General features: G+C 40.9%; 1 protein-coding gene across 5 annotated transcripts in view; it reads right to left on the reverse strand.

The window, feature by feature from the left end:
• Positions 1-21,825, reverse strand: part of mapkbp1 (mitogen-activated protein kinase binding protein 1) — a 41,382-nt gene that overhangs the window by 5,659 nt on the left and 13,898 nt on the right. For 3 of the 5 annotated variants that reach the window (XM_072689376.1, XM_072689375.1, XM_072689373.1), the window contains exons 3-25: positions 17,679-17,741; positions 16,893-16,950; positions 15,387-15,557; positions 15,134-15,271; positions 14,540-14,722; positions 13,921-13,938; positions 11,885-12,045; positions 10,762-10,951; positions 9,208-9,345; positions 8,905-9,089; positions 8,448-8,539; positions 6,781-6,906; positions 6,390-6,460; positions 5,165-5,286; positions 3,288-3,363; positions 3,072-3,183; positions 2,891-2,954; positions 2,618-2,740; positions 1,730-1,878; positions 1,563-1,618; positions 1,237-1,446; positions 614-759; positions 207-346 (exon numbers count right to left, since the gene is read on the reverse strand). In XM_072689376.1, coding sequence (XP_072545477.1) covers positions 207-346; positions 614-759; positions 1,237-1,446; positions 1,563-1,618; positions 1,730-1,878; positions 2,618-2,740; positions 2,891-2,954; positions 3,072-3,183; positions 3,288-3,363; positions 5,165-5,286; positions 6,390-6,460; positions 6,781-6,906; positions 8,448-8,539; positions 8,905-9,089; positions 9,208-9,345; positions 10,762-10,951; positions 11,885-12,045; positions 13,921-13,938; positions 14,540-14,722; positions 15,134-15,271; positions 15,387-15,557; positions 16,893-16,950; positions 17,679-17,741 — 2,792 coding nt within the window. The remainder of the gene's footprint in view (positions 1-206; positions 347-613; positions 760-1,236; positions 1,447-1,562; positions 1,619-1,729; positions 1,879-2,617; positions 2,741-2,890; positions 2,955-3,071; positions 3,184-3,287; positions 3,364-5,164; positions 5,287-6,389; positions 6,461-6,780; positions 6,907-8,447; positions 8,540-8,904; positions 9,090-9,207; positions 9,346-10,761; positions 10,952-11,884; positions 12,046-13,920; positions 13,939-14,539; positions 14,723-15,133; positions 15,272-15,386; positions 15,558-16,892; positions 16,951-17,678; positions 17,742-21,825) is intronic. The other 2 variants (XM_072689377.1, XM_072689374.1) reach the window with 1 other exon arrangement.

Here is a 21,825-nt window from a genome sequence, read left to right on the forward strand (position 1 = left end):
AATCTGCTGAATTTCTGGTTAGCCTCTACAGACCCTTTTAGAAGGTGTGTGCTGCACAACATACACAAAACAACATACTGTGACGCCTTGCATAACTCATTTGGGGAAAATACACAGTTCAAAGATGTGCCAATGTTGCAATGGCGACTAACAAATGATAAAGTTTAACATCTTGTGTGTGTGCTTCAGCTTTGCAAGTATCTTACCTTCCCCAGGATGCTCTGGGCTGGAGAGGCGGCTGTTGGAGTAGTCCATTGAGCAAGCACTGTCAGGGCTTTGTTTTTCAGGGCAGAGGTTTCCTTTAGGCATTCTCATTCCAAAGGCAAACTCCTTTACCTGGTACTCACTACACAGGTTACAAGGAGAGATTCAGGGGGAGTAAAGGGCTAGTTGAGTACTTTTTCCAGTACCTTACAAACAGAATATTAAATCACTCAGGACACTGAAGTCCTCCATGCTACATGAATTCTTATTGCCTAAACTGAACACGTGCTCAAGTACCGCATTAAAAACCTCATAAAAAACAGAAACAACTACAGTGTTAAAATAAGAGAAAAGCAAGACAAAACATTGCATGTGAGTGCTGTGGACAGATGAGGTGTGCATGACTTACCAGCCTGCTAGACTGACCCTGTCCTCACAACCCTCAGGATAGAGCACCACGGCCTCTGCGTCAGGGCTCTGAGGGGACAGCTGGATGTAATGTGGGCGTGCGTGTCCTCTTAGGGCAGTGAAGTTCTGCTCATCTGACTCTGCCACCTGTAGAGAGAGAAACACGCAGCATCAAAACCTAGTGCCTTAAAAGAAGCAGAAAGTACCTTAAAAAGTGAATGTATTTTTATGCACTGCACTTAAAAGATCATTGCAAAATAACTTTAGTCCTTTATATATAACCAAGACCACCTAGACAAGAACACTAACACTAACGTAAAAAATGTAAAAGACTGTCTATTAATATAGAACAAAGGTTTAAATATATGTCTACAGATGTGCTATAGGAATAGTTCCTATAGATCATAGCTAGATCATAGAATAGTGAAATGAGCATGATTTAGCTCGACAAATCAATGTGGTTTTAGAACATAGTTTGACTCATAAGTCATGAAGTTCTCACAAAAAAAACGTTTTTTAACTTAAATGTAGAATTTACAATTGTAAAGTTTAATTTATTGTAGTTTTTCACCATAACAAGAGTAAGGTGCCCTGATATGTTTGGTCTGTTGTATGTCATCTTACCCATGCAGCAATGGTCTGCACACTGTTGGTGCTCCCCATCTCCAGATCTGAGGGCACTGGTGAGTTCTTGTGAGGTGATGTTGCAAAGGACTCCAGCTGTCTCAAGTCCAGCATAGACTTTACCACAAGGTCCACACTGCCTATTCGCCTAGACCAGCGTCGCCTTGGCCTCGGGCCTGAGCCTTCACACCCTGCACTGCTCTCAGAACGCTGAGAGAGAGAGAGAGAGAGAGAGAGAGAGAGAGAGAGGGGGGGGGGGGCAATATTGAAAACTGATCTTCTTTAGAAAAATGACTGCTGTTTGTTTAGCGGGAGAAGTCTCTTACCTTTCTAGGTTCTCTGATGCAAGAACTGTCCAAGCTGTGTTTTTCTTCTGGTAATCCTTAAAAACAATAATAATAATAATAATAATAATAATTATAATAATACAAAGTCATTTTACAATCTTCATGCAAACAATTTTGTTTGTGAATTTATCACAGGTGAATGTTACCATTCTCCTCTCCTGTGCTGCTACCAGAAGACAAGTGAGCAAAGTTGTCTTCGTCTTCCTCTTCTATACCCTCCTCCTCTTCTGCCTCTTTATCACTGTCCGATGACATGGTTCCTATAGCTGGAGCACTGCAGACCTCTCTCCTAGTACTGAGCACAAACACCAAACACTTAGTACACCGATCACCCATATCATTAATACCACATCAACTGCTTAATATTGAGCAGTTCCCCCTCGTCCTGCCACAACAGATCTGAGCATTTGAGGAATGGACTCCAAAAAATCTCAGAAGGCAGATCCCTTCCATGAATAAATCAGTGAACCTTAGGTACCCATGACCCTGTTGAAAGATGCTTCCCTTCTTGTACCGTGTTTTGTTGGTACAATCCAGTGTATACCCCACACCCCTACAAGACCTGCCTGATGTCTTGGAGAAACTCTAAACCAGTGGTGTAGCAATCACAATTTGGCCCTTGTCAAAGTGGCTTAGTCTGGTCAGTGGATCAGATTCTTAAGCTTTATACCATTTTTCCTACTTTTAACACATCACCTTTAAGACCGGACTGTTCACTTGCTGCAAAATATATTCAACCCATTGATAAATGCCACTGTAGATTAAGATAATTAATGTTTTTTACTTCTATGTTTTATGATTGGTGTATGCCTGTTATTTATTTATTTTCTATTAGCCCATTCATTGACAATTTGCCACAATATAAAGATAAATTGTTAAAAATGAACAAAATTGTTAAAAAGTAAAAATGGAGATAGAAGGTTTTTATACAGGAGGTATAAGGGCATATTTAGTCAGCACATTGTGTGATGGTGTATATACTGTAGACAGTCTATAAACATGTATATATGTTGTGTGTGTGCGCTGTGCACTACCTGATTATGCTGTGTTTGTTAGGTGGGCTCTTCTGTACAGGTTTGCTCTTCTGTTTTAGATCAGAAAGCCGCTGCCTCATACTGATTGTCAGCTCAGGATTTAGCCTCCACACAAAGATGCAGCTGAATAAAATCATACAGAGACGTACAGTTAAAATACGTATATGGCAGCAAACAAACATTTAATCATAAAACAGTGTTTTATTACAGTATTGCGATTTTGTGTTTGTTATGTTAGCTACATAATTCCAACACAGAATTCTGAGGTCCTACCTGTCTCCTGACACTGATATCAGGTGCTTACAGTCATTGGTAAACTTCATCCCTGTTACAATCTCTGTAAAGAAGAGTGAATAATAATCAACTCCTCCTGTATGTTACAGAACTACAGTGGAGAAGTCAAATTACATGTTCACATCAGACATTCTTAGCTGCAACAGTTGGGAAGTCTCACCAGAGTGGCCAAACATGGTGGCCACACACTCTCCAGTGTAGAAATCAAAGATGCTGATGTTTTTGTCCGAGCAGCTGGTGGCCACATACATCCCAGAAGGGTCAGTCTGAACCTGTGACAAGTTCATGTTACACAATGATCATTTTTCTTGACTCAATAATTTCAGTTAAGCCTACAGCTGTTCGGGGGTTAGTTTCTCTCCCAGCAGCTCTTTACCTTAATGAGAGTCCCATCCTCCCCCTGAGAGCCCTTATAGATCTTCTTCTGCTTGCCATTGCTGATATTAAAGATCCTGTAATAGGAAGGAGTGCGTAGAGGAGAAGGAGAAACAAACACAGCCTGATTTAGTTAAAAATGATGCACTGGCTTTTTACATATACTGTATAGCCTAAACTATTGGGACACCTGCTTAATCATTGTTTCTTCTGAAATCAAGGGTAAATAAACAAAATACATGTATCCTGCTTGTGTTTGAACTACGTGTGTTCTACTGTCCAGAGAAGGCTTTCTACAAGATTTTGGAGCATTGATGTGAGATTTGATTGCATACAGCAACAAGGGGGTTAATGAGGTCAGGATGTTTGATGATCACTATTCGACCTCATTCCCAACTCATTCCAAACGTATTGGATAGAGAACCATCCTACCAGAGAACAGTTCCACTGCTCCACAGCTCAATGCTGGGGGCTTTACACCCCTCCAGCACACACTATGGTGCCAAAAGGTTCATGCTGCTGAGTCCTATTGTATTGGCAATATGTCTCTACAGGGACTAGACAAGCTGTGTGTGTGCATGTGCACATCTGTGTCAGCAATGGGTGCAACTTAAAGTAGCTGAATGCAATCAGTGAAAGGGTTGTCCACAGACATTTGTACATTTAGTGCAGCCACTTCAGGCTGTTAGCAGATAACAATTAATAAAGGCAAACAAAATGAAAAAAATGGTGGCTAATGACTTACATTCACAATCAGCAACATTAGCATGAGCGACCCCTTTAACAGCCTGATTTGCACACGGCTAGATCATTCAGTCTCTCTGTCCTTTGGTCAGTAGGGGGCATCCTAACAGTAGCGTGCTAGCTGCTTGCACTGTGCAAGACAAACCAGCATGCCAACGCAGGGAGGAGCAGATTGAGCTAATGCATTTGGGCTCCACATGTCTTACGTAAGGAACAAAGCAAAGCTGTTGCCCATTTAAACCAAGCCTGCAACCCTATTCAAGAGCTCGCCTAAAATCGCTCACTTGCACTTCCTAGTTTGTAGACTCTGGGGGTCTGCATCATCTTTAAAGAACACCCATTACTCCTGTTCTAATTCAAACACTGCAAAAAAAGATGCTGTTTGCTGCAAATTGGAATGCATCAGATGCATTAGTCTGCAATATCTATAGCAATCCTCCATTTTCTTCTCCACTGTGCAGCATAATTGGAGGGCTTGCTTTAGAGGAACAAAAGAACTACAGTCCAAAGTCATGTGCTTTGTTTGTTCCTTCCTAACATTATGCTTCCCGATATAGCCTCCAGCCACGTTACGATGAAACTATTTGAATCGACTTCAGTGGTGCGGAATATCCTCGTTAACACCTTTATTGCTGGTTCAAAGACACTCTTTTTTTCTGTGTTCTAAATTAGAAAGTACAGGGCAAAAAACTGCTGCCTTGAGGATAGAAATGTCCTTCCAGATGACTCCTAAGACTAGACTGAAAGGCCCCAGACTGTGAGTGCACGCATGTGTGTGTGTGCACATGGACCTCAGCATGCCTGAATCAGATTAACGTGACAGGCTTCTTAACCTATCCTATGATAAGAACACCTGAGCGATAATCCAGACGTTTTATCAACAATACTGTAAACACAGCTCATTGTCTGGCGTGCGCACACACACGCACACACACACACTGCACCAAATACTATATTGCATGACAATGTACACATATGTGCACATGCAATGCACACCTGCAAGCACACATGGTCTAATACTGACACAAGGATGCTTTGCATACAAAAACAAACAAACACATGTAGGTAAAAGAATTCATTTCAGTGATGTTTAATAATAATTAAAAAAAACACACACACAAATGCCACTCTTACCTGATGCTGCGGTCCTGGCAGCCGATAGCAGCATATTTGCGAGTGGGGTCAATATCCATATCATAGAGAGTAGTCTTCCTCACAATGTGGTGGGTGCGTGTGAACATGGTTCCTTCATCTGTCTAAGATTTTATGCACAGAATTAAGAAATGAATGGGCACAAATGTACAATAAATGAACTGTACAGTAATCAAGTGTACTGTTTATCACATGCTCATTATACTGTCCTTACACATATACTGCTTGGCTAGCCTGATTATGGAACTACAAGCATCCTATTAATTACACTAAATTACCAAACCCCAAATATTATTTCTAGTTTATTTGAAAAGCTGTTCAGTGACAAAAGCGCTTCAGTAATTAGCATCAGATTCCCCTCATTCCAACAGCAAACAGACTTAGTTTACTCCAACAGCACACAGATTTACTCTAGCTTAATTCCAACAGCAATTGGATTATACTGAGATTAAGAGCACTGAAAATACAGATTATATCAGGTACAGAATGACTGACCTGAGAATTTAAATGACACAACAAGAACAAATTATCACCACCAATGCCAGTGATGAATGAAAACTCTAATCTGAAAACAGTAATTCAGTGCAGAGCCCTCCTAATCCTTACTTTGTTGAAGTTAAGACTGCAAATAAAATCTGCAATAATATCTGTCCTTTTAATGGTTAAAATTTAAAAGCTGTTCAGCACCTTCCATAATGTGAATATTTCATCAAGTATTTGAGCACTCCCCAGAACTCTAGAGACAGTTTTTATATTCATTTTCCACAGACACTGGAATATAAACGCAGAGGAGGAGCAGGTTCCCAGGTTAAAAGCAGTAATGCTCCTTCTTTGTTAGAACGAACGTGACTTTGCAGCAGGTGCTGGAGTCAACACAGCTTTCTATCAATGCACATCAATGATGAAAAAAAAACACTCCTGTTGCTGTACCTCCTTCTGTTTCCCACAAGCTATAAGATGCTTTATTATTAAGGCATTTTAAAGCAGCTTTCTGAGGATTTTCTATAAACCCAGACCTTAAAACAAAGCCAATCAAGCGTGTTTGCTTGCGCCTACTGATTTTGGAATGTGCCTTCTGTGCAGTTTTTATGGATCTTTAAGCTGTGGTACATAAATCTATGTACAGTATCAAATAAAAATCTGCACATGGAACATTTTATATAACTGACTGCTATTAAGCTGACCAAGAAAAAAAAATACTCCTTACCTTCTGGGCTGTTCGAAAATAAATGCTTTTATCGGCACCACAGCTTATCATTCTGATTTTGCCATCATTTGCTAGAGATAGTGAGAGAAAAAACAGCATTTAACTTCATTTTAAATTGAAACTGATGAGCTCCCATTATTAGCAAAACTAATGTGTGTCCAGCCTCACAACTAGAAGTGTAAACCTCCAACAGTTCAATTGATCATGGCACCCCAAATTTCCCTGATTTGAGTAAGTTTAAATATTTTAGTATTACTATTATATTTTAGTATTATATTTTTTAAAAATCTAATGAATATACAATTTATTTTAAACAGCCAGAAATAAGAACATATTTGCTATTGTAACTGAAATCTCACATGTACTGATGCCTTTTTAAACCTCTACTCACCAGCAAAGCGCACTGCTGTGATGGAAGAGGAGTGTTCGTCCAGTGTCTGCAGCAGGCTATACTCATGCTCTGCATCAAGAACATGGATCAGCCGGTCTCTGCTTGCCGTGGCTAGCAGCCTCAGGCCTACAGAGATCATACACACAGAGAAAACAGAAAACATGATCATACAAAGCATACAATGACAATAAGCAGTAACTACCATGTTTTATTACTGCACCGACAAAATAGCCTAGCTGTCTATCAGGCTAATATCTAGAACCGCATGTTGAAAAGAGAGCTATAAACTCAAGTAACAACATTCTGCAACTCAAGCCACACCCTTACATTTTAACAGCACACTGTTAACAACTGTGAATTAACACAAGCTTCATAGCTTCTGAAGTTCTCATTTTCAGAATAATTAAATGTGCTGGTGAACAGGTACCACAAACTTGGTGTTACATAGAAGAAAACATATACATGATATTTAATAAAACAATCTACTCTCTGTGCAGCAGTGAGCATTCGTCTCAATAAAGCGAATCTCAAAACGTGTTGTCTCATAATGTCCTAATTGCTTTTATAGCAACCACACAAATGTGAATGTAATATTCTTCAATGAGCTCAGAAATCCAATTCAAGTGCTGCCCACTGGGACTTCACATTGAAAATGTAATTTGGACTAGAGCAGTGCACTCATAACCTCTGTACACTAATCATTTTCAGTCTTATCCAGAGCAAGCAGCTGCACATAGGCAGAAAAAGAGGTTCTTGCCTGATAGACTGACACTGGTTTTTAAATGGAGAGCAAGTTAAGAGTTTATCAGTGTCCTGAAAGATTAACTAGCGCAATTTGTGGGATGGCATGAATGTTTAATATACTTCCATGATTTAGGGGTTGATATTCAGGCTAACAGGAAATGTGCTTTCTCACTTGGCTCTTCTACTCAAGTGACTGATGTCAATGGGATGAGGGCTTGTGAGAGCCTGTGACAAGCATGTTAGTAGAGAGAAAGGTTGTGAAATAGAGGGAGTGTATGTGTGTGTGTGTGTGTGTGTGTGTGTATGCACAGATGTGCTGTTTCTCTAGCAGGAATGGATGCAGAGACTATCTAGGACAACATATGCTGCAGCCTACTTTAGAAATTTGACCAATAAAGAATGAAGTAAAAAGAGAATTACATTTTTTAAATAAAACATTTGTATTAGAGATATGTGAGTGTAAAGATACTTTTAAAGATCTAAAGAATCATCACTGTTAACCAATGTAAAGATTTGTCACACGTTTTTTATGGAAACATGGCATTGCTCAAAAAACATTGCCAAAAAAGCACCTTTGTTTTAAGGAGTGTAATGTCTTGTTAACAGACAACTGACATTTCTGTCTATTTACTTAATCTAATTGTTTCAAGACAAAATGCAAGTACTATGCCACCCCTAGGAGTCCATTTACTAACACCTAAGCCTAAAAGTTAAGGCCGCTGTAATTAGGGAGATGTTATTAGCTAGAGCCATATGTACGAGCTAGAAAAAGCAGTTCGAGTTGGGCTGGAGACCATCTGCTAAGCATCTGAGCGATTCAGCAATTTCTCTAGGGCTTGAACGTGGTATGCTGTGCGGCAGTCTGCTAAGGAGCTGTTCACTGGTCTTCTGGAAAAACCTCCCCGCAGGCAGTTCTCACTCACCCGTCTCAGGCTTTGAATACTCTAGACACAGAATCTCGGAGTCGTGGGCCTGCACGTTCAGAATCTCCTCCATGCTCTGCATCTCATGGATCCTAGACCAATAAAATCCAATAAAGCACATTTACAATCTTATGATCAAATTCAAACTAAGTAAATGATTTTTCCACCGAATTTCATTACGCTACATTCATCCCAGCCTTATTAACAATCGATATGGGTCCATCGATATAATGCTCTAACTACTTTGGCTTTTTGCAGTAAATACCACATTAGAGTGTCCAACACTCTCCATGCGATTCTGCACATCTGTGCGATTCCAATGCTCACTGAACACCCAATGAATCACAAACACACTTTGCTCTTTCCATTAAAACCTCAGTTGGTCAATTATCCTAAATCAATTAGCACAGAAGTGCCAAGTAGTGAAGTGGAAAACTAAGCTCCCCCAGGATCAAACCTCAGTGTTCCATTGCGGTCCCCTGATGCCAGGTGCTGCCCGTCTGGACTGACACACATGGTCCTAATGCCTGTCCTGTTTTCAGAAGTCTGTGGATCAGCCTTCTCTGAGTTGCTGGAGATGGTGCAGTCTGTGTCCAGCAGGGTTGTAAAGTTATCGTCCATGTAAATAATCTTCTGGAGGTCCTGTATATATATATATATAGAAAGCGAGAGCAATAAGACGCTAACTAAACAAACCATGGCTACAAGCTGATCTGATGCACACCCTTAGGTTTAAAGTATGAGTAGCTATAGGACTGACGCTGCTGATGACGTTGCGGTTGAGTGTGGCAATGTGTGTGTCGGTGTTCCACTGGCGGATGGTGTTGTCAGAAGAGCAAGTGAGGAAAGATCCTGGAGTGAGGCAGAGCTGCTCTCTCTCGCTGTTCTCTGGGCACATCTGTAGAGAAAAAGTAGATGATGATCAGGCAGAATCCAGTGCGCACACACCCACACCCCCTACTGATGTAACATTAATGCCACATTCAGACATTTTCAATGAAGCTCAGGATACAACCTACATGAGCTCCTGGTAAACAGAACACAAACAGCATTGTACGCCAGCCAAGAAAATCAGTAATCCTAAGTAGTGCAGGTCATGTAGGTCATGCAGGTCATGTGCAGGTCATGTAACATGGTTGGTGTAGCACAACAGATAACACCACTACCTGCCACTGAGCTACCACACCATGTGGGAGACTGGGGTTCAATTCCCGGTCTGGGTGACTATGCTGCACTACACCAATAAGAGTCCTTGGGCAGGACTATCTAACACTACACTGACCCACCTCTGTAATACAGGTAACCTTGTAAGTTGCTCTGGATAAGAGCGTCAGCTAAATGCCATAAATGTAATGTAAATGTAAATGTAAACAGTTCCACAAAGTGTCCAAAATAATTGACAGTGTTACAGGTGCAGTCAGAAGTTTACATACACTCATAATAATCATTAATGTAATAGCAAGATTAGATTTTCAATGATTTTTGGTGCTGAAGTCTTCTTTTTCTGATGTATCAATCAAAAATAAAACACACAATTGTTCTTGGGTTCTTCCTGACCATCTAAAGCACAAGGCTAGGGTAATAGCTTCCAGACCATGGTAAAATGGTTACAACTCCCAATAACTTATACCTAATTAAAGTGTTTAAGCTTATTCTTATGTAGTCGGTCAGATCTGCACTGGTCAGTTCTGTCAAACAAATGCTTTTTAAACATGTGGGCACAAAGAACAGCTAACAGCTGCAGCCAATCAAGGTCACTAACAGGAAGTTAAGAGGCCTTAGTATTGGCAAGACATGTTGTAACTTTCAGCACCACTGAATTACTATTCTTAGTGGCTGTATGTATATTTTTTTTACCTTGCATAAATAATTAACCTGCACTAATTTCTAAAACACCTAAAAAAAAAAACAATTTAAAGAAATAACTTAAAACCCAATATTGTCATGATGATATGCATGTAGATGATGACTGTATGTAACATCTGACCACAACTGTATATATACACACTTTGCTTTGCAATATTTAATGTATTTACATGTTTAATTTTATAGAAAGTAATTCTATGAATTACACATACAGACTTTTGTTCTGTTTAAAGAGTGTAATTGAAAAGTGAGAAATAATGAACACCCATTTCTGCTTTTATCATCAGATATTTAGCTTCAAAGAGTTAAATATCTTTATAGGTAAATTGCAGGAATCCTAATCCAAATTCAAGATAACCCTTGCTTAAAGATAGTCCTAGTTATGACCTAACATGCCACTAGTTAGTTATGCCTGGCTCTATCAAAAGGAAATATTTAGGTGTCCTACCTCCACGCTCCAAACACATGCTGAATGGTAAAGGGCAGAGTAGACCTTGCCCACTTTTCTCAGATCACGGACATCCCACACGTACAGACTGTGATCGTTGTAAACGCAGGACAGCCACCGGTTGGTGGGGTCATAGGACACAGCGACTGTGTCAGGGTACCGGGCATCCACATTGTAGGCAAAGAGCTGGCTGGTGGTCAGAAATTATGTATTAGGAATGTGGAAAACCAGGGGTTGTGAATATAATGTCAGTTAAACTGTTGCTATAACCAAACTTTAAGCACTGCTGTTAGGCTCTGGCGTGCAGGCTGGAAATGGTGTTTCCACTGGAATTCTGTGGTCCCCTTTTGGTCAACTTTTCCTCATAAACTATGCATACTATAATGCAGACTTGACTAACCACAACCCGGCAAGCCTGCAAGACTCTCAGCAAAACAAGACTAAAGCCTCTGTAATCCTGAGTACATAAATAAATTTGTTTTCGCATCATTCATCATTGTCTTTGTGGGCCATAGAAAAGTATCCTATGCTAGAAGGAATAGGAAAACTTTTAAGAAACTTTTTAATAAAAAGTGTACAAGTAACCAACTGTTTGCGGTTAGTATTCATTCACTGCAAATAGGGCGTTAGGGGTCAGTCTACCAAGACCCTTCCGGACATATTTATGAGGGACATGCTAAGCAGCTCTGCCTGTCTGTGACAGAAAGCAAGTCTCTGAAGGGAAAACCACAAAAGGCTGAACACGTGATAGGTCAGGCTGCAAAGACAGCCCACATACACCCTGGATGAACTCTAAAAGAGGAGGAAAGGCTGCCAACATTGTTTAGAACAATTTGCATATTTATGACGGTGGCTAGAAAACAAATAGCAGAAAACCCACACTGACCCCACTTATAACACACAATGAAAGCATTTATACCATTTAGATGACTTTCAAAAATGAGAGTTCTCAGTGTGGAAAGCGGTCTGCTTACTTTAAACACCAGGATATGGTTTATCCAATTGAACATCCGTTCAAATCTAGTGTAGCTCCTAATGTTATTCCTACTATCTATTTAGGACATTTTACAATGGATACTGTTGCAAGATTAAGAATCTTGTAACAACACTTGCAGCATCTTACCTGGCCTCCGTGACGGTGGCTATGTCAGTGCCGAGGCTGTGTGGGCGAGGAAGAGTGCAGATGAAGTGCAGATTGACTGGGCTGAAGGCTCGCACAGTTCCATCAGCACAGCCACAGAATATCAGTTCCTCTGTCACAGACAGTGAGGTGGCCAGTACAGTCTGAAAGAGTAGGAGAAGAGAAAAGAAGTGTTGGGAAAGGAAACAGCAGGCCAAAGGTGTTGCATTAGCATGTGGGCAGTATTCTTTTCAAGGGACCTTCATGTTTTCAGGTAAAGACACAGCACTAGCATATAAAGACCAGTGAACTGCAATGTGAGTCCACTGAGTAGTGAATGGCAGGTATATCATCGCTGTCATAAGGGAATCATATACATATACATACCACACATTTTTTTATAACATTATTTGAAAATGCCAGAACATTTTTTAAGTTACAAGAATGATTGTTTTTCTTTTTCCTTTAAAGTTTTTGAGGCAGACCAGCAATGAAATACCGTTTCTAAAGTGCTGGTGAAATTAAGACCACCAATAATCAGAGCGGCAGCAGAGTCAGTGTGCTTGTGCTTCAGTGCATCTTTCACCATGCAAGTAGGACATCGCCTACTCTGTACTGCTACAGTCTTTGTGGGGAAGTGCTCAGTTGAGGCTCTCTATAGCTACACACAAGCAATACAAGCAGAAAGTTTTGCCCAGATTGGACCTTTCTGACTAGATGGTTCACATTCTTGTGTGTGAATACACCTGCACCGTGAAACACCCCACATGCACACATCTAAATCGGTAAGGTCAGGTGAATGAACCACATGAAGCTAAGTCAGAATCTCAAATAGCTCCATACTCCTGACAGCCATGACACTAAAAGGCAGCTATACCAAAATAGTGAACTACATGTCCAGAAGGTATCTGTGCAAATGAACAGAACCCTTTTATTATACTGTTTGTTAGACATATAATGCACTGTAGATAAAGACGACTGGCTTTAGACAGCTTTTAGTTGTTCTTGTTAGAGTAAGACCAAGGCATAAAAAGATGAGAGGTATTGCATTTGCAGCTATTAGGTGCTGCTGGCACGTTAACACTGAATGACTGTGATTGCATGTGAGGGTGAAGGGGACCAAAAAACAAAACAAAACAAAAATATGCCATGAATTCTCCTATGCATTCACCTACCTGTATGTATCTGATCTACGACCACATACAGATGTCTTACATCTGATTTGAAAAGATTACATATGTCCATAATGAGCATCAGATGTCTTCGATTCAACGATTCAAAGGGTTTAACTGAGCAAAAAGTGAGGTATCTTACTTTATCTGCTTAACTTAAAAGAACCGGATACATTTTTGGATAATCAAATTACGGTATGGCATGGAATGTGGCACTCACAGCTGACGAGGTTCCAGACAGAGAGCCTTTTGTCTCTCTTCCTCCCTCATATACACTGTCTGCACAGTCTGCGTCAGACTGCCACAAAGCCCAGACAGTGTGAGCTCCCACCTGCTCCGAGACTGACCCAGTTTGGCAGTGAGGAGGTGATGGGGAAGTAGATCTACATTATCTGTGAATTCATCACGTGTTTCAGGTTCAGCCAGCAACTGCTCACGCTTCCAGCTCCCTCAACACACAACACCTTCACTCCACTGTGAAAATTAGCACTTCTCTATTTCCTGTTTTTAGCTGCACACTCCCCTGACAACAAATTCTCACCGTTAAACAAAAAAAAAAACAGTTCTAACTATTGAGTGCCAAAATAATAAGAGACGCTGTCATTTTTGCCCAGGCTGTATGAACTATAAACACAGTGGCACTGACACAATACAAAGTGAACACAAGACAGCAATGAATCCTACCGTGGCTTTAGTAATGGAGAAATGTTTAGGCTAGGCTTTGCTTTGCATGAACACAATGAACAACCCCATGGGTCAAACACCCAGCAAGATGAACAAGTGGCCACAACTGAGGTCAGAGCAGGGATAAGTGAGGTTTCAGATGTAAGGTGAAAGTGGCTGGTGCAGCCCTCATAAGCAACTTACTGTGATACTGTCGTTTTTCTGGGCAGTGTAAGAGGAAGAGGAGGAGGAGGAGAAGCAGAACACACTAATATCAGACAGCAGCATGGTTAATTATCACACGCAAACCACAGCTCACAGCCCACAGCTGCACGGCTAGAAAAAAAAACCCAAAAGCAGGAGTGCTTTGGTCACAGAATAGCACAGATAATTGGAAGCAATAGTGCAGAAAAGGGGTGTAACAATACACAGATGTCACAGTTCACCCCACAGTTTGGACCTCACAGTTCAGTTCAACGGGGGGGAAAAAAGCAACAAATCCCGCTAAATAAACTAGCGGTTTATTTTTCTATTGTTTTGTACAGACAGTACTGCCAGTTAGTTTCCCAAAGGGTGTCGTACAGTCTTCCCTGAGATAGCTGGTCCAAAATACATACGGTTACACCCCTAGTCCAGAATATACAACAGGAAGACACAAAAAGAAAAGAAAAATTCTACAAAAGTCAGTCAAGGCAGTCTCAAGTGAAATCTGAAGAAAACGAAAATTTTACCACATACTTTCATGCCTTAAAAACAAAGCAGTGCAAATTATACAAATGATCACCACATGATCACAAAATGAAGCTTATAAGAATTCACTCACCCTGAGCTCCACCCACTTATCCAGCAGCCTCTTGTCATTGAACTCACACAGCAGGCCAGAGGTGGTGATGCAGAAAGTGCTGGCGGCCTTCCGACCCTTGCCGCAGGCAACATCGCTGAAGAAGTTGTTCCTGAGCTCTCCCAGTAGCCCAGAACGGCCCAGTAATGGCACTGTGGCATTGACCTGGAAGCAATGACGGGGCTCGTTTCACGTTTTTGTTAAAGAGACATTTTTATTGCGTACTTGTGGCTAGAAAGGGCTCAAAGTAGTTTTGGGACACTTTGTGAACACAGTTTATGTTTTGGTTTTTATTACTACTTTAGCTGGAGTTATAATTTATTCATTCAACCCCATCAGATGAGTCATAACAACCAGCAACAATGACCAGATTTATTTACTAGTACCATTAGAAACTCTAATGGGATTGCTAATTAACTATTCATTTAAGCACAGCAAGTAAAATATTCAACAAGTGCTCAAATGCAGGTGAGAAACATCCATGATGCTTTGCAGGTAAAAGAAGAAATCAGAAGGCAGCAGAGCATAAATTACATAAAGTAGAGGAGACTGTCTGCTCATAAGCAGCTTGTGTACCTTGGATGACTTGTTATGGTCCAGGTACCAGAACTTCACATGCCTGTTGCCTGCCGTGACGAAGTAGGAGCTGTCATCGGAGAATGACACGGCTGTTACTTTACTGGACACTTTGTTAGCAGCCACCACTACGTTTTTCTGGAAGCATAATAAGAAAAAAATTATTAACATTGCATTACCTAATTGCGACAAAATAACTGATCAACATTTTATTAAAGCTTGCTGGGTTAAGTGAGTTGACAGTGTTAAGCACCTTCCAGGCCCAGACGTTGACAATCATGTCGTGCTGGTAGCCCACACTGACGATGTACTTGCTGTTGGGTGAAAAGGCCACGCAGGCCACGCCATACTTATGCTCCTGCAGCTCTGCAACCTGAGTTCTCTCCACCACATCCCACACACGCACTGCAGGCATATGACCACTCTGCAAAGACACAGAGGGAGAGGGAGTTGAAAGAAAGAAGCTGATAAGAAAGAAATAGGGCACATTTTCAATAAAGGGCTTTTAGGCTTTAATTTAATTTTTCCACCAAGATCTGGCTTTATGCTAATTTGTACTTTGTTAGATGAAGGATCAGTTCAATCCAGTGATTATACAAGTTGCATAACCCGATCAGAAACAGATCAAGAACTGCAAGTACCCAGGGCCAGTGAGCGGATTTACTGCAAGAGTTCTCTGATGATTCTACAAGCGGGGCCTGCTTTCTAATACAGTGTGTGATTACTATTCAACAACACTAATGCAACCAATCACAAACAGTCGACACTCAGAGAGAGGAACTGTTGTGTAAGGGTCAACCACAGCAGACAACCACACGCTGTGACCCTTCTGCTGCCACTGTCTCCTGTTTTGCTCGGCCCTATGCAATCCTTTTCTCGACACACTTTGCACCTCAGCACACTCTTCATCTCCTTCCCTCTCCCCACACATTCTGCTTTTCTCTCTTTTCGACTCTTGCCTCTTTCTCATCCTTTTACCTCTTCCTGACAGGAGACACTGTCTGTGCGTAGGCTGGCACCATGCCGCTCGTTGCCACGGCAACCGGTAAGCACACACTCACATCGCTTTCACACGCGCTGGAGGCGGAGGCTCCTCCTGAACGGAAGGGATTAGCTGTGCACACCACTGAAGTCTTGTGCTGAGTGTGTATGGATTAAAGCGGCACACAGCTCACACCCTCTCTCGTGTCCAGCCATGCCGACTTTGCCCAAAAGGCCTAGAGTGCACCCTGGACATGCCAGGTTTGCACTGATGTCTCTGTTTTGGAACTCCTTCAGAGCAAATCAGAAAGCTATAATGTGCTGCTAAACCTAAATAATCAGTGTCTGTATTTGTAATGACTGTAGTAGTGGTGCCCCCTCCCAAAACAAGCTGTGACCTCTAGTGTAACAAACTATGTCACAGCATTGAATATTGTGGCAAAGCATTCAGGATGTCTACACTGAACAAGTCAGGTTTCTAGAGAGGGATACTTGATTCCTAATCTCTCCAAATGTCTAAAAGTTACAACAAATGCCAGTCATATCTGCCCAGGGGGGCTGAACAGTATCCTTTACTACAGCAGCCCAAGACTGGCAAATAGACAGCTGTATTGTGTTGCATGACAGAGGAGTTCATTTCCAAATGTCGCAATGTGCGGTAGCTTTATCCCACAGATAAAAGGTGCAAAGCTGCTTCAGAGTGACTCATGTGCCCTGGCCCATGATGTGGAGCTGTGATGTAACTTCATACTTCAAAGTAAAGAGCTGTAAAACTCACCTCGCCTGTGACCACATATTTGCCGTCTGGTGAGAAAGCTAGAGTGGTGATGGTTTTCCTGCGTTGAAAGAAACGAGAGGGAAGTGTTTAAGTTTTTTGTTGAAGTGAATGCTTCCTGTCTGCTTAAGAGGCTTCCTGTCTGACTGGCTAGTGCTCATTACCACAATGGCAGTGACTCACACTGTGATCAATGTCATGGACATGCCTTTACAATTCCAACTAGGAATTGAGACAATTACAGCCTCTTCAAAGGCTAAAACCGGAAATGAATCTGAACCGCAAACTAATGGAGACCTTTACAGAATGAGACTCTGTAAGTTGTTTAGGTCAAGTACTATGTTTACATAGGTGTCAGAAATGGGCTCTTAAGAGTGCTAAGGGCATCCCAGGGTCTGAAAACACGTTGTGTCTTGATGAACGCAAGAAAATACCTCTGTTACAACAATGGCCAAACCTACATTTGAAAATAGGTCAAATTCCTAAAAGACAGGCCATCACCAAATTACTGTGTACAGACTTTACTGGACCTTCCTCATGTTGTGTTCCTTTCTAAGCCCGTAAAACTGGGAAAGAATGCAGACGAATCAACAAACTCATTATTTATGTGGTTTTGTCTGTGGTATCCAAGAGCCATTTTACTGTAATTGCAGGGACGTAAAGATTGGAGTGGAACACAGAGCCAAAAGCACAGCACCATTAAATTCTGTTTAGTCCAAATCAATCCAGTTTCATGTGAAAAGGTGACAATACAAATGAGCCTTTGAGAAATCATGCACTACAACCTACTTTGAGTTGTTGAGAATGTGATACTGTTTGCTCTTCTTGGGGTTCAGAAGCACCACCACACACCTACAACAGAAACACAGAAGAAAGTTAATTAACATAAAAAGCTTCTTAACATGATTTCAAGTATCAACACTTGAGTTGCTGGAAGCAGGGGTAGGCAATACCCAGATATGTTATTGTATGAATGTATGAATTGTATGAATTTTGTTATTGCGCTAGATAATATGCTTTTCCACGCATATGGAGGATACTGTCAGTGCTTAAAGAACACTGATCAGATGCACATTTCATTACAAACAGTGTAATTGGTTAGTCTGGTTTAACTGGATGAAGTGCAGCACATTTCGAATAAAATCACTGTAGTAAGTATGAGGGTAGCAAATGAATAGCTGGAAGATATAATGTAAAACACAATATAAGCAAGTAAAGCAAATCCCAAAACTGAAAGGTCACATATAAATGCTCTGCCACACTCTTACAACACATGTATCTTCATTACAACCCTGTATCTTCAGTGTTCTTCTTCACCTTCAATATTAAACATGGTCCTAAAATGTTTTTTGTTTTAGTTGTATAGTTTACTATACATAAAAATGAAGCTTTGATGAAGAACTCTTTAAAAAAAGAGCTCCTACATAAAGTTCCTACATGGTTCTTGGTTTTGGATACAAAATTCCATAAACTTAAAAAAAATATATTAAAAAAAAGTACAATCCCAAATGTCTACAGACAAACACAGGCTATTACTGCAGTCTATAGGTATAGCTTCTGTCAGTAAGTAATAACAACAACACAGAAGTAATACTGTTCAGGGGAATTACTCTTAAGGGTTGCATTGGTTTCAACAAACTGACAGACACTGACTTGACCCACTAATGTTTAAACCCTGTAGTAAAGGAAGATAATGCTTAACCATACTCCTAATTAATCCTCCACTAACCTATTACAAATTCTGGTGTTTGTGGGTCATGTTGCATGATTCCTCTTCCTACCTTTATCCTCCCCTGATAAACACGAATTTAAGCACAGTGTTTTTTAAATTGTGAATAAAACAAAATACTGTCTCTTAAAAGCTTTGAAAAGTAATAACAAGCAACATACCGCCCCCTTATTTGATTGTGACCAAAGGTCTTGTTAATAGATGGAGGAGGCAGGAGCCAAATAACACATTGGCTCATTAATTAGACCTACTAAATATGGATGAAAAAAATTGAATACTGTCCAAGTTTTGTTAACAGATGGACAAAACAGTAGACAGAGACCATAAATACAGTAATATAACCTTTAAGCTATATCCTCAACCTCTGACTCAGTATTATTCTCACACAGACAAGGCTAAAAAACAAAGTGCTAGAGCAGATTGCTTTAAGCCTTGTGTCTTTACTGGCTGAGTGCCATCTCTGTGGCTTCATCTGTAAACACAACAGATCTACAGACTGTGATGGATGCTTTACTCAAATGTGAGTGTTACATTCAACAACACGGAACGTACAATAGTGCAAAAGTATTTGGCACCTGTGGAAATTCATACAAAAAGTAGTGGTTTTACGCATTACTGTGTTACTTTTAACATTTCAAGCTCTCCTCATGACAGTCTAGTATAGTAGAGTATGGTTCAGCTAACAGCATCCAAAGCCCATAAGAGCAAAATGGGCCTTGCTCTCTTCGGGTGAGTAGATGGCTCTCTTTGTCCTCAAATCACTTCAGTGTGAAGCAGCTAGCTGATGCAGAGCTGGGCACCTGTTAATGTGCATCCTTAACATCAACATTGATTATCTTCATCTACAGGGGCATCCGTCAAAGGGTGGGATATATTGTGCAGCAAGTGAACGTTTCTGGAAGGTGATATGTTAAAAGCAGGACAGAAGGTAAGGCATAAGATTCCGGGGCAAATTGTGATGGCTAGACAACTGGATCTGACATCTCCAAAACATCAGGCAGGTCTTGTGGGGGTTTTGTCCACAGTGATCAGTCCCAAAAATTACCCAAGAACCGACGACAAGGTCACTGGCACCTAAAGCTCATTAATTAGATTCATGGAGGCCCCGCCTTACAACTTACAGAACTTAAAGGATCTACAGGCGAACACCTTGGTGCCAGATAACAAAGGACATCTTCAGAGGTGGAGCCCATGCTTGAAATGGTCAACTCTGTTGTGGTGGCATAAGGGAGACCTACTCAGTATTAGGCAACTATTGTTACTACTAATGTTATGGCCGATCAGAGTTTATGTGAATTTACTTGTCTCCTTTAACCTATATTGGGTTGACCCTCATCTTCATTGATCTTCCTTTCAGAACATGCTGAATGAGGCCATGGTAAAAATCTACTATTCGCTTTATTTACCATATTAACAGAAAAAGACTGAATCTCTTTCTGAAACGTAATCTGAATAATGTTCTGCATTCAACGGAGCACCACAGTAAGATGCAACTTTAACTAACCAAATTATGGAGACGGCTTCCTGCCCTGCTCCTGCATCATTACAGTTCAGCAAGAGCAGGGCTTGTAATCATGACTTCCCGTCACCCATTTTTGGGTCTTTTTATACAGCTGTGTGTCAACAGTGGAGGAGGGAAACGTAAGGCATTACTGAGCATCAATAACACGTTACTCACTTTCCCTGAAGTCTGCAGTCAGGAACTTCTCCACATCTCCCCAGCTCTTATCAGTGTAGAGGAGAATCAGAGAAAAGGGGACTCTTCGACTAATACCCTTAATGGATTTCCAGGTCTATTTATGCAGATCTGCTGATAGGATTGACAGTACCGTGACCTATGAGAAAGACGTGTGTGCACACAGCAACACTAAAGAAACATACAAAAGGAAGAGGGGGAGCACAGCTCATGGCACATCAGAGATAGCCCCAGATACAAATCGGTGTGTGGACAGGACAAAAACTAACCTTTAACTAAAACACACACACACACACACACACACACACACACACACACACACACACACACACACACACACACAAAGAGTGTAGCAAACAAAGCATGAAGCTGATGTTTTACCAGAAAAACAACAACACCAGACTGCATCGCAGGATGAAAGAAGGAACAAAGCAGGCAGCTCAGACACGACTGCAAGCCTTCTGTCTGAAGTACAGACAGCAATTCAAATACATGGTGCAATAACCTTTACCTAATTTACACTCGTCCTAAAGACCACACAGATAGCCTAAAGACAAGCTCAGTGAGGATCTGGGAGGCAGAGTAAGCAGGGCTGCAGAACATGATCTAAAATAAACAGAACAAACCAACAAACAAACAAAAAAGGGAAATCCCATTTCCACAAAGAAATAAACAATTAACTTGACAGGCGCAGACTATTTAATGCAGCTGCCTTAGTAACAGCAGCAGGATTAAAAGCATTCATGCAACAGCGCTTAAAATGTTAACGTGACGTTTTAACATTTTACACATTTGGACACAAAACAGTGAGACTACACGCAAAATAACAGCTCTACTGCATACACATACACACAGTACCCATAACACTCTTTGATGGTCTTACAGTGTTTACTAGTAAAACAATGCCACCCTATCACTACAAACACACACACACCCTATGTGCGTATGTTTAAAGCAACAAAAGACTAAAATAATAGGAATAAAATAAACCATGCCATAGCCTGTTGCTGCACTGTTACAGGCATGACCTTTCCACTACATTATACATTATCACTACAGATGAGCAGGGTTCAAAAAACAAATGTTTTCTAAGGTTCTTGGTTTGGATGCATGGTTGTATGGCTCTTTGCAATCATACTGAAATGTCTAAAAGTAGTGGCCAGAGAACAGTACTGGTTGGTGTGGCGCAACAGACAACACCACTACCTGCCACTGAGCTACCACACCATGTGGGAGATTGGGGTTCGATTCCTAGTCTGGGTGACTATGCTGAGCTACACCAATAAGAGTCCTTGGGCAAGACTCCTAACACTACACTGATCCACCTCTGTAATACAAGTAACCTTGTAAGTCGCTCTGGATAAGAGCGTCTGCTAAATGCCATACATGTAAATGTAAATTTTATTGTAAATTTCAAAGCTTTAAATTTATCTTATTTTCATCAACTTCTCGTAACTCCTTAAACCCTGTACATATGACCAGCCCTCATTTCTTTCATCTCAAATTTACAA

Source organism: Salminus brasiliensis, chromosome 10 (genome assembly GCF_030463535.1).
Source record: "Salminus brasiliensis chromosome 10, fSalBra1.hap2, whole genome shotgun sequence".
Taxonomy (NCBI): domain Eukaryota; kingdom Metazoa; phylum Chordata; class Actinopteri; order Characiformes; family Bryconidae; genus Salminus; species Salminus brasiliensis.